Genomic DNA, 21,121 nt, shown 5'->3' on the forward strand with positions numbered 1-21,121 from the left:
AATGCATGGACACGAGGAGACGGCGATAAACAGTGGCCATATTAGAGTCTGCCTGCATAGAGAGGAGTGCTTTTGAGGGAAAATACTTTGAGCTCCTTAGGAAGAGACTATAAAGTCTATATTCATACATCTGCCATGCCTGATTGTTGGCGTGTATAGATTATGGCTAACAACAAAGTAATAATGTTTCTCTTTGTCTCTCTCCATGTCCTATGGACTAGTTTCATCGGATTTGTTTTCCTTGTCTGCCTTTAGAAATCTCATCAGCCTCTCTGGATGAGAAAGTCAGCAGGAAAAGACTGCTGTTGTTGATCTTGGTTTTAACTGGACCGACTCAGCCCTGTGGGCAGGGAAAAAGGAAAGGCCTTTGCAAATACTCTCTAGGTCTTTGTTAGAAATCCCTCCAACCTGAAGGAGCCAGGTGTGGGGCAGGCGCGATAATTACTACAAGCAATAAGCCAGGCTTATTTACAGCTGAGGCATTTAATTAGGTACAATTTATTACTTTAAAAAATTGTCTGCAAGCTTCATAGTAGTTTCTGCCCAGATCTTTGATTCCAGCTCTTCAGTTTTGGAGTTGGGAGGCGGGGTGGAGCAGAAAGGGTGGCAGCACCTTTGGCTTGACTCACATCACTGTTGGTAAATTGTCTGCACTAAGACAGGGATAATCCTACCTGCCCCCACCCCCCACAACACGTACACAATGGGGTATCGTTTACACAATCATTTGAATACAAAGTTCTTCACTCTGAGGGCGAATGATCTTTATTATATATGCTATATTTTAGGTATTAATAATGACTAATGTCTCTGACTTTTCAGTCTTTTAAAAATAATAACGTATACGAATTTGAATTGAGGAATGAGGCAAATCTGATTCTTCAGCGTTTTCTTGGGGGTAAGAGACTTAAGAACAGTGGAGGCGGGTGGGCACGATGAGGAGAAAGCTCTGTGCCCGAACCCCAAGTCTCCAGCAGCCCCAGGTTGGGCAGCTCCAGAGAGACCCGGCTTCTCTCGAGGGGCGGGGGAGGCGCTGAAGGGGAGCCGAGTAGTTAGGGGGGCGCTAAGCGGGCTCGAAGTCGGGGCTCCACACCCCGGGAGGGGCGCTAGGACCCAGGCACCCGCCGGCCTCGGGACGTGCCTGGGGAGTGAAATCTCTAAGAGGCTCAGGCTCGGGGCCAGAGTCCCTCGGAACGACCGGACCCTTCCCGTGGGCGCGAGGCGCGGGGTGCGGCGTGCGGCAGCCGCGTGCCCGCCGCTCGCATGGAGCAGACGCGCTGCCCGCCGAGCGCCGGCCAGGTGAGCCCCCCTGCGCGGGGTCCGCACGTCCCGCGGGCACAGCGCCCTGCGCCGTCCGAGACCGCCTCGTCCCCACCCCCCGCGCCGCGGGAGCGGGGGCCAGGCGGCGAGCGGGTTGTGCGCGCACAGTGCGCGGGCACCAGGCCAGAGCTGCCGCCCGAAGCCCCTCTCGGACACCCTCGCGGCTGATGAGGGGTGTTTCTTCTTCCTCTCGGTCTCTGCGTGTCGCGGTGCCCCAGTGCCTTCTTGCTTCCCAGGAGGGGAGCACCTGGAGCGTCCGGTGTAGCCGCCCGGCTCATAATTCCGAGGGCTAACACGTCGCCCACCAGCAGCAGCCGGCCCTGCGGGGATGGCGCTGCGCAGCCGCCGCGCCTCTCTCCCTGGGGTTAGCCCGAGCCAGGGCTACGGACGCCGGGCGGGGGCCACGGGTTCCCGCTGCACCCCGAGCTGCCCACGCCTCTCTGCGCCGCCGCGGCGTCCCTGCTTTTCTGCTGTAGCTGCTCCCCTGCCCGGGCAGCGAACCGTCGCCAGCCCCAGCCGGAGGGCGGGGGGGGAGGGGGGGTAGGGGGATGGGGGGCAAGAGGAGGCGTCCAGGGGCGGGAAGCCTCCGCGCCCTCGCTAGGGGTCCCGGGCTCCTTGATCCCGGAGACCAGCTCCCACCCGCGCGCGCAGCTACCCGGACAGCGCTCGCCGGGCACACAGACTGAGTGTGAGGTTTAAACCACCCGCCTCTGGTGGGGGAGATGGAACGTGGGTGCAAAGGAGGCTCTCACGCCGTAGGGCATAGGAAAGCGCGGGTGAGGACAGCCTGCAGGTCAGGGAGGAGCGTTTCGTCCAAGGGGGAAGCTGCATCCACAAGCTGCCATTCTGAACTTGTGGGCGTTCTGCTGGGCGCCCGAGCGTCACCCGAGTGCACTTAGTTACCAGAATCAAGTAGACACGGGTCCCCGGACTGTTGCGGAAGATGAGGCTTGGCTAGTGGTCTAAAATCTGCAGCGGGCTCTCCTGTACCCTCAAGACTAGCCGTGCCCATCCATTCTGCTTCCGGCTCAATCTGACACCAGTTTGCAGTCTCCAAGTTACCAACTCCAGGGGGAAAAATAAAAGGTCGCTGAATAGTTGCTATGGGCGAGTGGCAGGCGGCGAGTTGCTAGGACTGCACGACCACTGCAGTTCAGTGGTGGGCATCTGCCTCCGAAACTTTTGCCAGCTGCCAGTTTACGGCAGTTGGGCGGTGTGTGTGTGGGGGGGGGGAGGGGTGGCGTGCTGCCTGTTCTGTCGGTAACAGACACTTGTGTCAGAACCTGAAGTTAAACACCTAGTACTCACCTAGAAGAGAAACTTCCTCCAAGCTGTGTTGGGAAACAATCAACAAAAACATTTACATAGGGCCGGTGGGGCTAGGTGAAGTGCAGAGGACCTTCCCTCTAGGATTTTATAATCTGCCTGCTGGCATTGCCAGTTCTGCTTGACTGCCCCTCTGACCTCGAATGAGCTATTTTAACTTTGCTTGGTCTTCCAAGAAGCAAAAACGGAAGAATGATAGTCTGCAGCAGCGGAAAGAGAATTCATTGGGAAGCCAGTCCTTGGGTTCTAGCCCTAGCTGTACCACTGAGCAGCTGTGACACTTTTGGGCGGGCCACACAAAATCTGGGCCTCTGCTACTGCAAAACACTCAAAAAGAACCTTCAATCCTGGGGTCCACTGTAGTCAAAATTTGTCAAGCTTAGATAGCCTAGATTTTTGCCTTCTTCATTATACTTGGTTCCACAGAGACTGCATGGATTGAAAGGATACTGGATCAGAACGGTGGGTGAATTGAATTTTAATTCCAGTCTGTTTATAGAGCCACACAAATCTTTCAGGCTTAAGGTCTGTGGAAATAAGCCTGGTTGGTCGAGTTAATGCTTAGAGTGCACTGCGAAGGACCTCAAATAGAGAGTCCTGTTGAAGTTAGTGTGTGGTTACATAAAAGGTTCTTTCTGTGCATTTGAAAGATCCTTGCCACAAGCAGGGTGTTACAGAAATGAGTAGAGGAGAAGCCCCAAGTTGATCCTGCGGTAGAAGAGGGTGAGTGTGCTGTATGGCTAGTGGACGTACTTCAGGTTTTCTCTGATAAACACTTTATTTATGAATGACTCCATTATTATGAACTCCAGAAAAGCAGTTTATCGGTTGGGTAATGAAGTAATGAAATTGTCTTTAGAAGCCACATTAAGTATTGGAATACCTAACATTACTAGAGTTTATTGGGATAAGCCCTGCTTTCAAAAGCATTGCCTTTTTCTTTAATTTCAGCAAGGGAAATAAGCAGAATGATTTATTATGTTTTCTTACTGGATAATTTTTTAAGAGAGAAAAAAGCAGAATATTGTAAATACAACACATGCTGCAAGAAACCTTGTTTCTTCAGTTTCCAGAGATGAGTATCATCATCATCACCATTACCATAATGGTGAATATCTATTAAGCACTTGTGTGCCAAGCATTGTTCTGAGCACCTTATGTACACAGTATAAGGTCATCCTACCAACACCTTCTGGAGGAAGTGCTATTATTTCTTTCAGTTCATAGGTGTGAGAACTAAACTTCTTGCCTGACATTACACAGCTGGTAGGTAGAGTTGGACTACCTACTTGGGTTTATTTGCAATGATTCAATCAGAATGCAACAGAGAGAAGGTTGGGAAGGCAAAAAGTGGCTACTAAATAAGTATCAGGCACTTTATACACCTCAGTGCATGGAAATTAATAAATCTTTTATGAGTGCTAATTTACTTAAAAAATTTTTTTTAACATTTGTTAATTTTTGAAAGACAGACACAGAGTGTGAGCAGGGGAGGGGCGGAGAGAGGGGAAGACACAGAATCTGAAGCAGGTTCCAGGCTCTGAGCTATCAGCACAGAGCCTGATGTGGGGCTCAAACCTACCAGCCAGGAGATCATGACCTGAGCCGAAGTCAGATGATTAACTGACTGAGCCACGCAGGCATCCCAATTTAGTTTTCTTTTTCTGCTTTTTATCAATATGCTTCTATAATATGACTTGGGTGTCTTGGATGCATTTCATGTGGACAAAAAGGTTGAACTCTTTTTTAACTATGTAGATCTGAGTGCAGATGGATGAACCATAATTTATTTTACCAATTCCCTTTGACTGGGCACCTGGATTATTTCAAAATTTTCACAATCACATACAGTCGCTAGCATAGTGTATCTTATTTATATATTTCTGCACATCTGTTCAGATATTTCTGGTGGATCAATTCCTAGGAAGTGGGGAATTGCTATGCAAAAGAACATGGTTACCATTTGATATATACTTTTTAATAGATATTGCCAACTTGCCTTCACAAAAGGAAATATAATTTCTGGTTTGCAGTCCATTTCTTCCACTAACATGTTTCTGGGCTTTTGGCGAATCACTGAATCTGAATGGGTCTTGGACATAGCATTTGTAAACTAGAGGTGGTAAAACTTACTGGTTTTAAGGTTGCTTCTGCAAATATGTACAATTAGAGGTTGAACAAATGCAGTTGTTCATATGTGAGCATTTTTACCTAAAAAACCAGAAATTCAATATGGTTTCACCTAGTGGCACATGAAGTCCTGAAATATGTTTCTGGTAGTCCCATCTTCTCTGGGGCAGATGTGTAAGCGAGGGGAGGCTAGGCTATGCTGCAGTCACAAGTTAACCTTGAAACCTCCGTAGCTTAAAAAAAAAAGTTTATTTCTTATATATCCAAAGCAGGTTAGCAGAGTACCCTGCTCCACACAGTCACTGAGGGAGCCAGTCTGACAGAAGCTGTGCCATCTTGTAATTGCAGTATCTAGAACATGAAGGCCCTGCTGTCCTACGGCAGTTGAGGAGGAGGAAGGACCATGAGTGGTTAACACGTGCCCTTAAATGCCTCAGCCTAGGAATGAAGCATATCTCTTTTATTTATGGTCTTTTGGTCACAAGTAGTTACAAGGACCTCACCCCAACGCAGGGAGGCTAGAAAAAGTTGTTTTCTGATGTCCAGAAAGAGGAAATGACGTGGTAAATGCATAGCATTGTGCATTAGTTTGCTGGGGCTTTCACGACAAAGTTATCACAGCCAGGTGGCTTATACAACAGAAGTTTATTTTCTCACAGTTCTGGAGGCCAGAGGTCCTAGATCAAGATGTCAGCAGAATTCATTTCTTCTGAGGGCCTCTGTTTTTGGTTTGTAAATGGCTACTGTAGAGAAGGAAATGTAATTTTCCCTCTATCCTTCTAGGTTCCTGGCTAAGGCCCTGCCCCCCAAAATAAAAAACAGATCAACAGCAGAAAAACAAATTTTTATTTATTTATTAAAAAAAATTCTTTTTTCAGTGTTTATTTTTGAGAAAGAGAGAGAGCATGAGCAGGGGAGGGGCAGAGAGAGAGGGAGACACAGAATCACAGATTCTGAAGCAGGTTCCAGGCTTCAAGCTGTCAGCACAGAGACTGACTGGGGCGGGGGGGGGGGGGGGGGGGGGGGCTTGAACTCACAAACCGTGAGATCATGACCTGAGCGGAAGTCGGATGCTCAACCAACTGAGCCACTCAGGCAACCCAGAAAAACAAGTTTTAATTGGGTACATATACTTATGCACATCCAGGAGTCCCACAGAGCTATGAGACTCAAAAGGCAGCAACTTGATTGCAGTTTATATATCATCCTGAGCTAAGGAAGGGGAAAGGGGTTTGGGATTTCTAAGGGGAAAAGGCAGTTCTTGGGAAGGTGTGAAGAGCGAATGTTTGGTAAACAAAGGTTGCCCTGCCCTAGAGATAAGTCTTTCAGGGGAAAAGTTATCTCTGGTAATAGCTCTCTTCCTGGTACAAGATCCCTTTCTAATGTAAATTTCCCTTACAAAAGGCTAACTTCTACTCTGTTTTCAGAGCTTCTTTTGTGTCTGCAGTTCCTTAAATGATAATCAGCTCAAAATAATCCTTATGCTAAAGAGGCATATTTTGGGGTAGCACATCCTGCTCCCCTTCACCATCTTTTCCCTGCATCTTCACGTGATCTCCTCTCTGTGTCTTTGTCCCTAACCTCTTTTTATCAAGGTCTCAGTCATTCTGGACTGGGATCCACCCTAATGACCTCATTTAATGTTAATGACCTCTTTAAAGGCCCAATCCAAATACAGTTACATTCTACAGTGGGGAGGGGGCTAGGAATTCAACATAAGAATTTGGGGAGACATGATTCAGCCTATAATTCATTGTCTTAGTATGTGGCCCCTACTGAGGTATAGTCACCCTGTTTTTATTCAAGGAGGTCAGGGTGTTTCCGAAGCCACATCCCAGGGCCTTCTCTCCACATCTCATCCTCCCCTATTGACCAAGAAAAGTGTTGTGTTCTCATTTCCCTGGGTGTTATTTTCAAGTGGTCACTACTCGCATCAAGTCACCCTTTACAAATGGCACTGGGTCTAACATGAGACAGAGACTGTAGGTGAGACAGAATGAGCGTGAATCTTTGGGACACCTGTGTGGCTCAGCCGGTTAAGCGTCTGACTTTGATTTCGGTTCAGATTGGGATCTCACGGTTCTGGGAACGAGCCCCGAGTCTGGCTCCACTCTGAGTCTGGAGCCTGCTTCAGATTCCCTCTGTCCTCTCTTTCTGCCTCTCCCCTGCTGGCAGCTACTTGCTCTCTCCCTCTTTCCTTCAACATAAATAAATAAACATAAAAAAAGAAAGTGTGACTCCTGAAGTTGGCTGAGTTCTCATCCCAGCTCTACCCCTCATCAGCAATATTTCCTCATCTGTAAAAGGGGAAGAACAGTACTTAACTCACACGGCTAGTGTGCCAGTTAAATGAGATAATAAATATAGAGTGCCTGGCATATACTAGGGGGTCAGGATGATGCCCTTTATTATTTGCAACTTCAGAAGCTCCTGGAGCCATCGGGGCGCAGTGTACTCTGCCCCGGCCTGCACCCCAGGGGCAAAGACCACCCAGAGGCTCTGCTGCTTGAGCTGCCAGGGCTTCCAGGCCCTGCTCGGAAGTGTGTACACCTTCGTGGAGAGTCATCGCATGACCATTTTGTAACTCCAGTGGCTCCCACACATTTAAGTCTTAGGTTCACAGTTAGATCCGTGACCAGAAAAGGAACGCAAGAGACTATCCTCCTAAGTAGCCCTTAAAATCATTCTCTCCATTTCAGTTGAGGCAAGTAGGGTTGGCAGTTAAAGTAATATGTAAAGGCAGCACTTGAGTTTTTCTGAGACGTTCCCTTTCCCGTTCGAATGCCCCCAGAATCAGGGTGTGTTTTTCAGTCAATAGCAGCTGAGCGTTAGGCCTAGAAAGACAGCCGCCAACTTTCCTTCTGACAGCATCTTTCCCTTGGAAACATAAGAGAGTGTGGGTTGCTCTATACCTGGCATGGATGATTCTGTCTTGATTTTGGGAAACTCTAGATTCCTGTATCAGGAGTGGGAGAGCGTGGAGCTGTCATATAGCCTTGGGTCTCCAGTACTGGAGTAGTAAACAAGCCAGTAGGTAACCAGGGCAGTGGCTTTTCTGGGTCAAGGTGAGCCATGCACCTCATCCCTAGCAACCGTCTGCATCCCCCTTGTGGTGTGAGGAGGCCAATACTCTGCATCGTGGGTAGTTGCCAGCCTTCCTACGAGATAGCAGACACTGTGCACGCTGCATTTTCTATCCTGCTTGCTACTATAAAGCCAAGTAAAGGCAGTGTTGGATTAAAGCCAAGTCTCTTGATTACCAGTCTGAATCTGTGACCACCACTGCTGGGAGGTGGGAGGGGAAAGGGTGGCCCCTTGTAAATTGCTGTCGGCCAGGCAGTGGTTGTGATGTACTTGTCATCTTGTGGATGTATTTACTCAGTTTTAACTTCTGATATTTTCACCTTCTCAGTCGAGGTGGGTACATTGTTGATAATCCATGTGTTGAGTTTAATTGCTGATTGAGATGACTTCAAAAAGGTTATGCTGTGATTCAGCATTGAAACCAAGAAATTATTGTTTACACAGTTACACAGAGAGTCAAGGAAATAGAGAACGGGGTATAAATTTGATATTGATAAAGCAAATATTTGTCTTTGGAGGATGACGCAATTTTAGTTTTGGTGTTCTTTTTTTTTTTTTTTTTTTTTTTAAGTAGCGGCCAAAGGCCTTTAATAAAAGATACCCACAAGTACATAAAGCTAGATTTATGTTTTGTTTTTGAGATACGTGCAGGAGGATTACATGTCAAGTAACTAAGCTGATGGCAGGAGAAATTGCCTAATCTGTCAGTGTAGATGAACAAATTCGAAGCTGTGAGAGGCTAGTGGGATGAATTCTTGCAACTTACGGGACTGTCATTAGACCATTATGTCATAATTTAATGGGCAGCATCTTTTTCTTGGTGATACAGAAAGTGATGTTGTTTTGTATAATCAGTAGTGTCTTAGTTTGGTGAAATGTGACAAAAGCAACAAGGAGGAGACTGGAACCTAGGTGCCTTGCCTGCACAAAGTGCACATCCCTGACCCAGGTGTTGTCTGACTCCACTGTCCAGATGGGTGAGATAGGTCACTTGCAGGACCCAGAGAATGCATGCTTCAAGAGCGGGGAGCCTAGAGTGGGAAACTTAAGGAGGCCCCCAAGTGCGGGGTCAGAGCACCTCCTTAAATGTTGCAGCCTCCTGCTTTGCTTGCCTTACTATAGTCTCCGCCCTGGTTTTGATTTTTGAATGAGTTTCTCATTTTCCCTAGATGACTAAGAAAATTAAATGGAGATATAAGTGGATGAAAATGCAGTCATCCAACACACATGGTCAGCTCGTATCCTCCATTGTAAGTATTACTCCTCCTGGGTGAGATCTACGGAAAACTAAGAAAACTACAGAAAACGAAGAAAGTGGTCGGGACATTGTGAGGAAAGGAACGTAATAAATGTATTACCACCTTGCGTGAATTCTTTACGGTTGAACATATGTACAATTAGCCATGGCTGATTAAATAATATGAAAACAAATGATTTCTCTACGTTTTTAGGATCTGTTTTCTAGTTCCATTTAGTATTTTTAAAAGAAAACTTAAAACCATCTTCCTTGCAATGGAATAGAATATAAAGAGGAAATTAAATTCCTCAGGTAGCTTTCATCAGATTCCCTCTGTTTTGAAATCAGCACAGGACGTCCTCTTAGTAACCTCAGAGTGCTTTGGAAGGTTTAGGAGTTCTAAATTCTTTCCTGGCTGGTGATGGAATGGTCATCACAAGATTGAGATGCGTAATGTTGACAAAGGGCATATATACTGCAAGCATCTTTGTCACACAGCCCATTGGACATCATTTCTGCCTGAAGAGCATCATTCTACAATGCGTGTTTTCATGTTTCAAAGAAGAACTTAGTTTTATCCCAGAATAGCATTTTTAGAGGGAGAGTGGCCACTGAAGTGTTTTCACCATCTGCGATCAGGCTTTTCTGTCTAAGGAAGGGCATTTCGTATCTTTTAATGTGGCTTGCACTGGAGTTCTCAACGTGCTGTCACTCGTTGTGGGAAAAAATTCTGCCAGAAAGGCTATACCTCACCCACTGGTCTCTGCAGCAGCAGACGAGATTCTATGGCTGCAGGGATTGCACAAGAAGAAAATAGCAGGAAGGCGGGAGAAGGTAGGGGAAGGAGTAGAGGGGGAAGGCTGCGTGGATAAAGGGTCAAGCGGTGTTTCCCAGTCTAGTTGCATCACAGCGCACAGAGGACAACGGCGTTGTTGTCTGAGATACTGGAGTCAGTGGACAAGACTTGGGATCTGGTCAAGGCCCTGCATGGGTGACCTGCGGGTTGAGAGAATCAATATCTTGGTGTGTAACAGTTATCTTGATGTAACAGTTTGGTCAGTCCCCTGGTGAGAAGCCCTGGTGGAGAGTGTAGCTGTCAGGTGGAGGGAGGGGAGGGGCTCAGAGACCACTCACTGCATAATGGGCCCATGCCTGCCTCACATACCTAGATGGCCTCTAACGCTGGCCTAAGTGTAGCTGGTCTTTCTGTTCCTTCCCTAAGCCCTATGTTTAGGGGCACATGCTTGGTCTGCAGGACTTTTCTCTGTCTCTGTCTATGCAAGATCTGGAGGTCAGTAAGAGCTGTGAGCGGCAGAGGAGTTTGAAGACAGTGAGGGTGGTCACTTCTTCCCTGTGACTTCTCATCTATGGAAGGAGTAGGTTTCCACTGTTTATGCAGGTAACTACTGAGCATCCAGCATGTGCCAAACAGACCCAGTTTTCTCTTGTTGGAGCTTACCTCCGGTGTGAGGAGATGGTAAAGAATGAAAAAGAGAGAGAAAGGTCATTTGGTGGTATGTGCTAGGGAGAAAGTAGAGAAAGATAGGGAGAAAGATAAAGCAGGAGGGTCAATAAGGACTCCCCAGGATGGGGGGGAATGTTTCCTAATTAGATAGGGTGGTCAGAGGAGGCCTCCCTGGGAAAGGGAACATTTGAGCCAAGGCCTGAAGGAAGTAGGGAGTGAGCCATATGGATAATTGGGAAGCACATTCCAAGTAGGAAGAATAGCAGGTGCAAAGGCCCGGAAAGAGCATGTCCATAAGTTAAAGTTGCAGTGAGGAGACCAGTGTGGCAAGGAGGACACAAGCAAGGGGAGGACAGTAGACACTAAAGTCAGGGAGGTCATGGAGGCCAGACAGCTGAGGGCCTTGTTGTCTGCTATAAAGACGTAGCGAGATGCAAGTGATGGAATCTGACTTCAGTTGTGGGCGGAACACCCCTGTTGGCTGTAGCATTGAGAGTAGCCTGAAGGGAGCCAGGATGAAGCAAGAGAATCTGCTAGGAGGCATCACGATAATCCAGGTGAGAGATGTGATGGCTTAGACCCATATGATAGCAGTGAAGATGAATGATGGTCTGATTCTGGATTACTTTTTAAGTGGAATTAATAGGATTTGCAGACAGATGGGGCATGGCGTGAGAAAGACCCTGAGATAACTTTAGAATATCTCTCATACCTCTTTGCAGCACTAACATGGTATCAGTTTTCACCATCTGTCTTTGATCCTTGCCACCTGGTCCCTGTCCGTTTTTATTCTTAGGAATTCTTCATGATTGACTCTGGTGACCTGGGTTGATATCAGGAGTGATGATGGTCTGGCTTAGTTTTTGCCCTTTGGTTTTCCTGGAAGAGAACACCTTCAAGGGATATATAAGACCAGACGTTGACTGCAAGAGCTCTTCTCAATAAGCCAAGATCAAAATAAAGGCTCCCCTCCCCCAGAGAAGTGTTTCCTCATAACCCGATGTTAATTTCCCTAAAATAGCTTTAAAGGAGAAGGATGGATCATAGTTTGTGAGCTAAAAATTATTCCTCTGGTTAACTGAACCATAACCAGTGGAAAGGTGAGAACCAATGGAATCATTGCTTGCAGAAATTTATCTAATAAATGAGATGGTAGAGAAAAAAGGAGAGAGACTCCCGTAATCCATGGTTTTGGTGCCAGTGCCAAATAAGGCACAGTCAAAAGCCAAGATAAAGCAATTCTTTCACTAATACCGGATCTGTCACACAATTGGGGTGTGACCAAGATGCTGCTGCGATCTTCCTCCTCCTAGTTGACCCCCAAAATGTCTCTCTGGGTTCAATGGTTGCTCTTGCGGGCCTAAAAGTTGTGTTCTCATCATCACTTTTGGTTTAACATACAAGCCAGCTATCTGACTTGTTGGCCACCGGTTGGTCAAGACCTTTTATAGATTTAAAACAACTGCTAGTCTCTCAGTACGCATTCTAGAAAAGCTTCAATGGGCTAAAGATATAATAGGCCCAAGAATAATATGATTAGTAAGGAACGATGAGTGTATCATTGTCTGGTGCTTGATGCTCACGTGTGTTATTCTGCCCAGGCTGCCATAAAAAAATATCACGGGCTAGGCCGCTGAAACCCAGGTATCTATCTACTCACAGTTCTGAAAGCTAGAAGCCCAAGATCAGGGTGCCTTCAGGGTTGGTTTCTGTGAGGCCCATTTTCATGGCTTGTGGATGGCTGCCTTCTCACTACGTCCTCACATGGTGTTTTCTCTGTGTGCTCACAGAGAGCTCGATGGTGGTTTCCTTTTTGTATAAGGACGCCAGTCCTACAGGCCGTTATGGCCACGTTTAACCTTAATTACCTCTCTAAAGGCCCTATCTCCAAATACAGTCACATTGAAGGTTTAGGCTTCAACCTAAGAATCTTGGGGGACATGCTTCAGTTCATAACCTCAGGCAGATGCTGCAAGTTTTTTTTTTTAAACTGTTGAGTTATTATTTATATACAATAAAATCTATACCTTAAAAGTTTTTTAATTTCAGTATGGTCAACATATAGTATTATATTAGTTTTGGGTATACAATATAGTGATTCTACAATTCCATACATCACCCTGTGCTCATCACAAGTGCACTCCTTAATCCCCATCACCTATTATACTCATCCCCCCACTCTCCTGCCCTCTGGTAACCATCAGTTTCTTCTCTATAGTTAAGAGTCTGTTTCTTGGTTTGTATCTTTTTCTCTCTCATTTTTTCTCCTTTGCTCATTTGTTTCTTAAATTCCACATATGAGTGAAATCATATGGTATTTGTACTTCTCTGATTGACTTATTTCACTTAGCATAATACTCTCTTGCTGCATCTTTGTTGTTGCAAATGGCAAGATTTCATTCTTTTTTATGGCCGAATAATATTTCATTATATATCTATGTATCACATCTTCTTTACCCATTCATGAATTGATGGACACTTGGGCTGCTTCCATAATTTGGCTATCGTAAATAATGCTGCTATAAACACAGGGGTACATGTATCTCTTTGAATTAATGTTTTTGTATTCTTTGAGTAAATGCCTAGTAATGTAATTACTGGGTGGTAGGGTAGTTCTATTTTTAACTTTTTGAGGAACCTCCATATAGTTTTACACAATAGCTGCACCAATTTGCATTCCCACTGACAGTGCAAGTGGGTTCCTTTTCTTTACATCTTCGCGATCACTCACTCTTTCTTGTGTTTTTGATTTTAGCCATTCTGACAGGTGTGAGATGATATCTCATTGTAGTTTTGATTTGCATTTCCCTGATGATGAGTGATGATGAACATCTTTTCATGTGTCTGTTGGCTGTCTGGATATCTTCTTTGGAGAAATGTCTGTTCATTTCTTCTGCCCATTTTTAATTGGATTATTTGTTTTTTGGGGTGTTGAGTTTTAGAACTTCTTTATATATTTTAGGTACTAACCCTTTATCAAATATGTCATTTACAAATATCTTCACCCATTCAGTAGGTTGCCTTTTAGTTTTGTTGATTGTTTCCTTCACTGTAGAGAAGCTTTTTATTTTGAAGTAGTCCCAATAGTTTATTTTTGCTTTTATTTCTCTTGCCTCAGAAGACATATCTAGAAAAAAGTTGCTACAGCCAATGTCAGAGAAATTACTGCCTGTACTCTCTTCTACAATTTTGGTGGTTTCAGGTCTCACATTTAGGTCTTTAATCCATTTTGAATTTATTTTTGTGTATGGTGTAAGAAAGTGGTTCGGTTTCATTTTATGACAAGTTGCTGTTCAGTTTTCCCAACACCATTTGTTGAAAAGATTGCCTCTTTCCCATTGCATATTCTTGCCTCCTTTGTCAAAGTTGAATTGGCCATATAATTGTGGGTTTATTTCTTGGCTCTCTATTCTGTTCTATTGATCTATGTGTCTATTTTTGTGCCAGTACCATACTGTTTTGATCACCACAACTTTTTAGTATAATTTGAAATCTGGAATTGGGATACTTGCAGCTTTGTTTTTGTTTTTGAAGATTGCTTTGGCTATACAAGTTCTTTTGTGCATGTTTTAGGATTGCTTGCTGTTGGTATTTTGATAGGGATTGCATTAAATGGGTAGATTGCTTTGGGTAGTATGGACATTTTAACAATATTTGTTCTTACAGTCCATGAGCATGAAATATTTTTCCATTTGTTTGTATCATCTTTAATTTCTTTTATTAGTGTTTTAGAGTTTACAGAGGGCAGATTTTTTTTCACCTTCTTGTTTAAATTTATCCCTAGGTATTTTAATATTTTTGGTATAATTATAAATGGTATTGTTTTCTTAATTTCTCTTTCTGCTGCTCCATTATTAGTGTAAAATATGCACCTTTAAAGTATGCCTTTTAGTGTGTTTTAACAAAGTATATAATCATGTGATATATCCATGTATTTTATCACCCTGTCCCTTGCGCTCCTTCCCAGTCGATTCTCAGCCTCTACCACAGTCCCTAAGTAGCCACTAATCTTTTTATTTCAATAAACTAGATTTAGCTTTTTATTTAAAAAAATTTTTTTTAAATCTTTAATTACGATTTTTCTTAATGTTTACTTTTGAGAGGGAATGAGACAGAGTGCGAACAGGGGAGGGGCAGAGAGAGAGGGAGACACAGAATCCAAAGCAGGCTTCAGGCTCTGAGCTGTCAGCGCATAGCCCGACATGGGGCTTGAACTTAAGAACCATGAGATCATCGCCTGAGCCGAAGTTGGATGCTTAATCTACTGAGCCACCTACGTGCCCCAAGATTTAGCTTTTTTAGTTTTGTATCAGTGAAATCATATATTTACCCTTTTGTGTCTGTCTTCTTCCACCCAGTTTAATGATCCTGAGATTTCCCTGTTGCTGTTTATATTAGTAGTTTGTCACATTTCATCACTGAGTAGTATTTATTCCATTTTATGTATGTATCACTATGTATTTATTCACCTGCTAGTGAACATTGGCTTGTTTCCATTTTTTGGGGTGTTACTTAAAAAGCTGCTATGGGGGCGCCTGGGTGGCGCAGTCAGTTAAGCGTCCGACTTCAGCTCAGGTCACGATCTTGCGGTCCGTGAGTTCGAGCCCCGCGTCAGGCTCTGGGCTGATGGCTCGGAGCCTGGAGCCTGCTTCCAATTCTGTGTCTCCTTCTCTCTCTGCCCCTCCCCCCTTCATGGTCTGTGTCTCTCTGTCTCAAAAATAAATAAACGTTAAAAAAAAATTTTTTTTTAAAAAAAAGCTGCTATGGACAAATTTTGGGGCATGTGTTTTCATTTCTCTTGGGTGAATGCCTAGAATGAAATTTCATGGTTGTATGGTATGCATATGTTTAATAAGAAATTGTCAGACTATTTTCCAAAAGTGATTGTGCTAATTTACATTTCCATCAGCAATGTATGAAAATTCCAATTGTTCAACATCCTTGTCAACACTTGAAATAGCCTGTGTTTTGCATTTTAGCCATTACATTGTATAGGGATATCTCATTGTGGTTTTATTTGCTTTTCACTGATTACTAATGTTGATGAGGTGTTTGTGTGTGTGTGTGTGTGTGTGTGTGTGTGTGTGTGTTTCAAGTCATTCCAGTGTCTTATATTGTGAAGAGTCTATTACAGATTTTTGGCACAATTTTTAATTGAGTTGTTTTCTGATTATTGGCTGTGAGACTTCTTCATATAGTCTGGATACGAGTCTTTGAATATATTATATTTTTCCCAGCATGTGGCTTGGCTTTTTATTTTCTTAAAGCTATCTTTAAAGGAACAGACTCTTAAAAGTTTGATAAATTCCAATTTATCAATTTGTTTTCCTTCATGATTCATGTCTTTTATATTCTTTCTAAGAAATCTTTGCCTACCTAAGTTCATAAAGATTTTCCCCCAAGTTTACTTCTAGAAGTCTTTTTGTTTTAGCTCTTTAAATTCTGTGATTCATTTCAAGTTATCTTTGTGTTGGTGAAAGGTAAGCGCTGTGGGTTGTTTGTTGTTTTAGCATAGGGATGTCCAGTCTTTTCACCACAATTTGTTAACAACAACAACAACAACAAAAAGCCTGTACTTTCTCCATTGAATTGTCTTGGCACTTTGATTGAAAATTAATTGACCCTAAAATTGTGAGTCTTTGTCTAGACACTATTCCATTGATCTATTCCTTTGTGTATGATGTAAGAATCTGACATTTTACTTCTGTGTACACTTTCCCATCCTTTGTGCTATTTTTGGCATTGATTTTACATATTTTGTAAATACCACAAAATGTTATTATTTTTGCTATGAAGTTAATTATCTTTTAAAAGCAATAAAGGGGCACTTGGGTGGCTGGGTCAGTTAAGCACCCGACATCAGCTCAGGTCACGATCTGGCAGTTTGTGAGTTCAAGCCCCGCATCGAACAGTCAGTGCACTGTCAGTGCAGAACCTGCTTGGGATTCTCTGTCTCCCTCTCTCTCTGCCCCTGCCTCACTCTCTCTCTCTCTCTCAAAATAAATAAATAAGCTTAAATAAAAATAAGAATAAAGCCTCTTTATATATCTTCCTGTTTACCATTTTAATGCTTTTCATTCATTTCCATATAGTCACATTTCTAACTTGTATCATTTTCCTTCCACTTGAAGAATTTTCAGGGATACCTGGCTGGCACAGTTGGTAGAATCTGAGACTCTTGATCTCAGGGTTGTGAGTTTGAGCCCCATGTTGGGCATGGAGACTTTTTAAAAAAAGAGAGAAAGAAAAAAAAATTTTTAGAACTTTTCTGGTAATGAATGATTACTGTTGATGAATCCTCTCAATTTTTGTTTGTCTGAAAAAGTCTTCATTTACCTTCCTTTTTTGAAAGATATTTTTCCTGCATATATGTTGACGGTTCATCTTAAAGATTTTTCTCCATTTAATCTGGCTTTCATAGTTTCTTATGAGAAAAGTCTGTCATTCTTATCTCCTTTCTGTACTTACTGTATCCTTTTTCTCTTTTAAGATTTTCTTTTTATCAGTGTTGTCAGAAATTATATTATATTGTGTCTTGGCATGGTATGCCTTTGGTTTATCCTGCCTGGGATTTGCTGAATTTCTTAGATTTGTGAATCACTGAAGCCCTGTTAATTTTTCTTTAGCCTTCTCCTCCACTCTTTGCTTTAATTTGAATAGTTTTAACTAGCATGTTTTCCACTTTACCGATCTTTTATTTTTCAATGTTGAATATGCTCTTAGTTGTAACCAGTGACAATTTAATTTCAGAACTTGTCTTTTTCATTTCTAGAGACTCCATCTGATTCATTTTTTAAAAATCTTCCATTTCTCCTCTCACAGTGCTTATGTTTTCCATTCAGTACTTGGTTAATAGTTATTGTTCTTATCTGCTAATTCTTATTTCTACTTACATTTATTAATATTTCACTGGATTTTTGGTCATATTTTTCTGCTTGTTGGCATACCTACTAATTTTGATTGTGTACTAGACATTTTGAATGTTGTATTGTTGTGTTTAGACTTTCTTTTCTTTAAAGAACATTGGATTTTGTTCTGGGAGACAATTAAGTTAATTTTGGTTCACTGTGATCCTTTCAAGGCTTATTTTCAAACTTTTTTCTTTAATGTTTATTTATTTATTTTTGAGAAAAGTGAGAACACAAGAGGGGAGGAGGTGCAGAGAGAGACACACAGACTATGAAACAGGCTCCAGGCTCTGAGCTGTCAGTGCAGAGCCCAATGTGGGGCTTGAACTGACAAATCACAAGATCATGACCTGAGTGGAAGATGGGCGTTCAAGCGACTGACTTCCAAAGGTAGGTCTAGAGTAGTCTTTTCGCTAAGTATTCTTTAACCTTACTATTAAGTCATGACTCACTGGCTCAATAAGAACTTTCCACTCTGGCTGGTGAAAACTTGATGGCTCTTAGGTCTTCGCGAGCACTGTGAATTATTCAGCTTACAGCTTTCCAGTCACTTTCTTCCTGGTCTGTGGAATTTCACCCTATTCATGCGTGTCTTAGTATTTACTAAACTTTCAAGTGCTCCTCAGTGTGCCTTGTATATGTAGCTTCCTCTCTCTGAAGCTCTGCCCTATAAACTCTAGCCACATAGACCTTTCCAGACTCTGATTTCTGTCACTGCAAGTGAGCAAAATCACTGGACTGTGCCTGGGATTTCTTCTCTACTCCAAGGTGTGGAATGTGCCTCCAGGGTGAAAGCTGAGGTAATATTTTATAACTCATCTGTTTCTCTTCTCTCAGGATTGACAGTTCTAAGTTATCTATTGTCCAATGTCGGAAAATAGTTGTTTCATATATTTTATCTGATTCTCTCGTTCTTAATGGGAAGACGGTAAATTTTGGTCCAATTTTCTTCATCATGGCCAGAAATAAGTCCATACTACAAATATTTATTCATCATCCTATACAAAAAGTTGCCATCCCAAAATGATACTCACTTTGAAGATACAATCAGAGCTTTTTTTGTGTTCCTTTTTCTTCATTCTTCTTCCATAATTCAAAAAACAAACTATGGATTTTTCAAATAAATTTGAAGAATTGCACTGCATTGTTTACGTTTATTACTGCAGAACTATCTGTATTCCCTTACACGCACTCCAATTAGGACTCACACAACTTTTTGATATAGTATTTAATCTCTGAAATGGCTCTCAGACATTTCCCAGGGGAATTTTTAAGCCCCTCATAGCTGGAGTTCTAAAAATGGCCATTCAAGGCTTGCTTCTTATATTTTCCAAGAATGGAGATTACTTGTAGATGTGGCATCTCTAACTCATTGTTATATATGTTTTATACTCATTGTACATACAGGAGAAATAGAAGATGTTAAACATACAATTAATGTGGACGTTTATACCATCTGAATTGTATTAGGCTTTGAATTTCTTACAGAACTTTCTGTAGTTTAATGCTTAACAAGCCTTATAAATGTATGGACTTTGTGGCTGGGATCCAGCTTTCACAAATGTGTAAGAGAAGGAAAATCTTAAATACTGGCTTGATTTCTTAATTTAACAACAAGAGACAATCCGTATACTACATTTCTCATAACATGTCACTTTAATTTCTAAAGTCTAGGGATGTTTTTTTCTTTTGTTTGTTTGTTTTTACCATTTAAACCTGATGTTTATATTGGTGATTTTTTAAAATCCCCCATTAAAAAGGTTCTAAACCTAATCTTCTAGATCTCAGTGAGAAATGCAGTATATATTGCCTTAGCCATATATTTTTATAAAAGGGTTATGTAGGATTTTTATAACCTATAAAAGTTTGATGGCTCCATGCTCAGGAGAAAGCAAATGATTACTTAGCCATGCTAGGCAGGAGTTCAGGTTAATATAAACAGAAAGGAGATGTTGAGAGCTTTTATATCCAAAGGGTAAAAAAAGAGAAGCATACGGTGATATATCATACATACAGAGATTTTATACAAAGATAAAACCTGTAAAATATAAGACTGTTACATAGTAAGCTTTCTCCCAACTGGTAGACATTATTATTATTATTATTATTTTATCATTCAACCAGTGTTCTGAAAATAATCTTATCTGCTTTGTGTACTTACAGTGGTTTGAATTCACACTGTCTTCCTTCTCTCACTCCCCAGGCCTCTGCTTCCTGGAACTTTATTTACTGTTTGTAAAAGTTAAGGGGATTTTTGTCATCCTAGGCTTGAACACCATATATTAAGAAAAGGAAAGTCACTGTACTGAAAATTATGTAGTTCTGGTATGTATGCATGTATGTATATATGTATTAAAAGTGTATTTGTTTATTTTGAGAGAGAGAATGAGTGCGCACAGGGGAGGAACAGAGAGAGAGGGAGAGAGAGAATCCCAGGCAGGCTCTGTACTGTCAGCGCAGAGCTGGGTGCCAGGTTTAATCCCACGAACTGTGAGATCATGACCTGATCGGAAACCAAGAGTCAGACACTCCACTGACTGAGCCCCCCAGGCACCCCAGTCTGCTGGTGTGTACTTAAACATTCAGTTTACTTCTAGAAACAACCCCCACTCCCGTGTCTCAGGAAGGGTGAAGACTATCGAATACATGTCCTTAGAAGTCACTGGGTTGGAGGGACCTACTTGAGATCTACAGCCTTACAATTCTTAAACATTTGTGGACGATAGTGCTTTGCAACATTCTTTTGTGTAACAACATTCAGGTTTTAGCACAACTTATATTATGCTCAGAAGATAAAACACCACAGGTGAGGGGTTTTGGGTTGTTCTTTTTGTTTTTCAGTATCTTTATGTATAGCAGTGGTTTTCAAAATGTGACCTGGGACCAGTAGCATTAGCATCATTGGGGAACTAGTTAGAATCGTAAATTCTCAGGCTCTGCCATCTATATTTTAGATAATTCTGATGTATGTTAAAGTTGAACAGCAGCTGGTGTGGAGAACCCCAGAAAGTCTCCTATATCTGACTTAATTTATTATACGCCACATCATATGAGGTATGAAGATGTAATCAGTCATGTCCCCAGCTACTGTTGCCTTGGAGATGTTTAATGGTGTAACACGGGAAGTGCCATGCTGCTAAGCAAATGTCAAACTCCAAGAAGGAAGAGATTCTCTGCCAAAAGCCTTCTAGAACACCTTCTTTCACAGTCCTAGCAGCCAAAGGGAGAGGATTAAGACATCAGAACCACAGAAGGTGCTAATGCAGGGCCCTCGGGCTGAGCTGCAGCCTTGAGGCACCTTTAGCTAGTTAAGAAGTAAAATCCCTAGGCTCAAAAGCTGTTCTTGAAACGGAGTATCAAAAGACTGAAGTTAGCAATCTAGACATGAAGCAAGAAACTCCTATCCCTGTGTAGACCATGCCATAGGGAAGCCCAAGGAAGTCTGGACAAAGAGACTGTTTTCTTAGCCACACCGGGAAAGTGGGGCCATGCGCTTGTTTGTGTGGAGGACCTGGAGGCAGAGAAATCTGTCATCTTCATAAAAGTCCATGATTCATCCAACAAATATTGAACATCTGCTTGTCGCTGGATCTTAACCGCTAGAGATCCAGCAGTGAACACAGAAGAGGATGCAGGCCTCACGTCCCTCAC

General features: G+C 42.7%; 1 protein-coding gene across 3 annotated transcripts in view; it reads left to right on the top strand.

Annotated features, from left to right (window-relative positions):
- Nucleotides 1–1,160: 1,160 nt before the first annotated feature.
- PDE8B (phosphodiesterase 8B) overlaps nucleotides 1,161–21,121 on the top strand; it is a 265,652-nt gene continuing 245,691 nt past the window's right edge. For 2 of the 3 annotated variants that reach the window (XM_027039572.2, XM_027039559.2), the window contains exon 1: nucleotides 1,161–1,299. In XM_027039572.2, coding sequence (XP_026895373.1) covers nucleotides 1,264–1,299 — 36 coding nt within the window. In that variant the 5' untranslated portion in view covers nucleotides 1,161–1,263. The remainder of the gene's footprint in view (nucleotides 1,300–21,121) is intronic. The other variant, XM_053224203.1, reaches the window with a different exon arrangement.

The sequence above is a fragment of the Acinonyx jubatus genome, chromosome A1, assembly GCF_027475565.1.
Source record: "Acinonyx jubatus isolate Ajub_Pintada_27869175 chromosome A1, VMU_Ajub_asm_v1.0, whole genome shotgun sequence".
Taxonomy (NCBI): Eukaryota; Metazoa; Chordata; class Mammalia; order Carnivora; family Felidae; genus Acinonyx; species Acinonyx jubatus.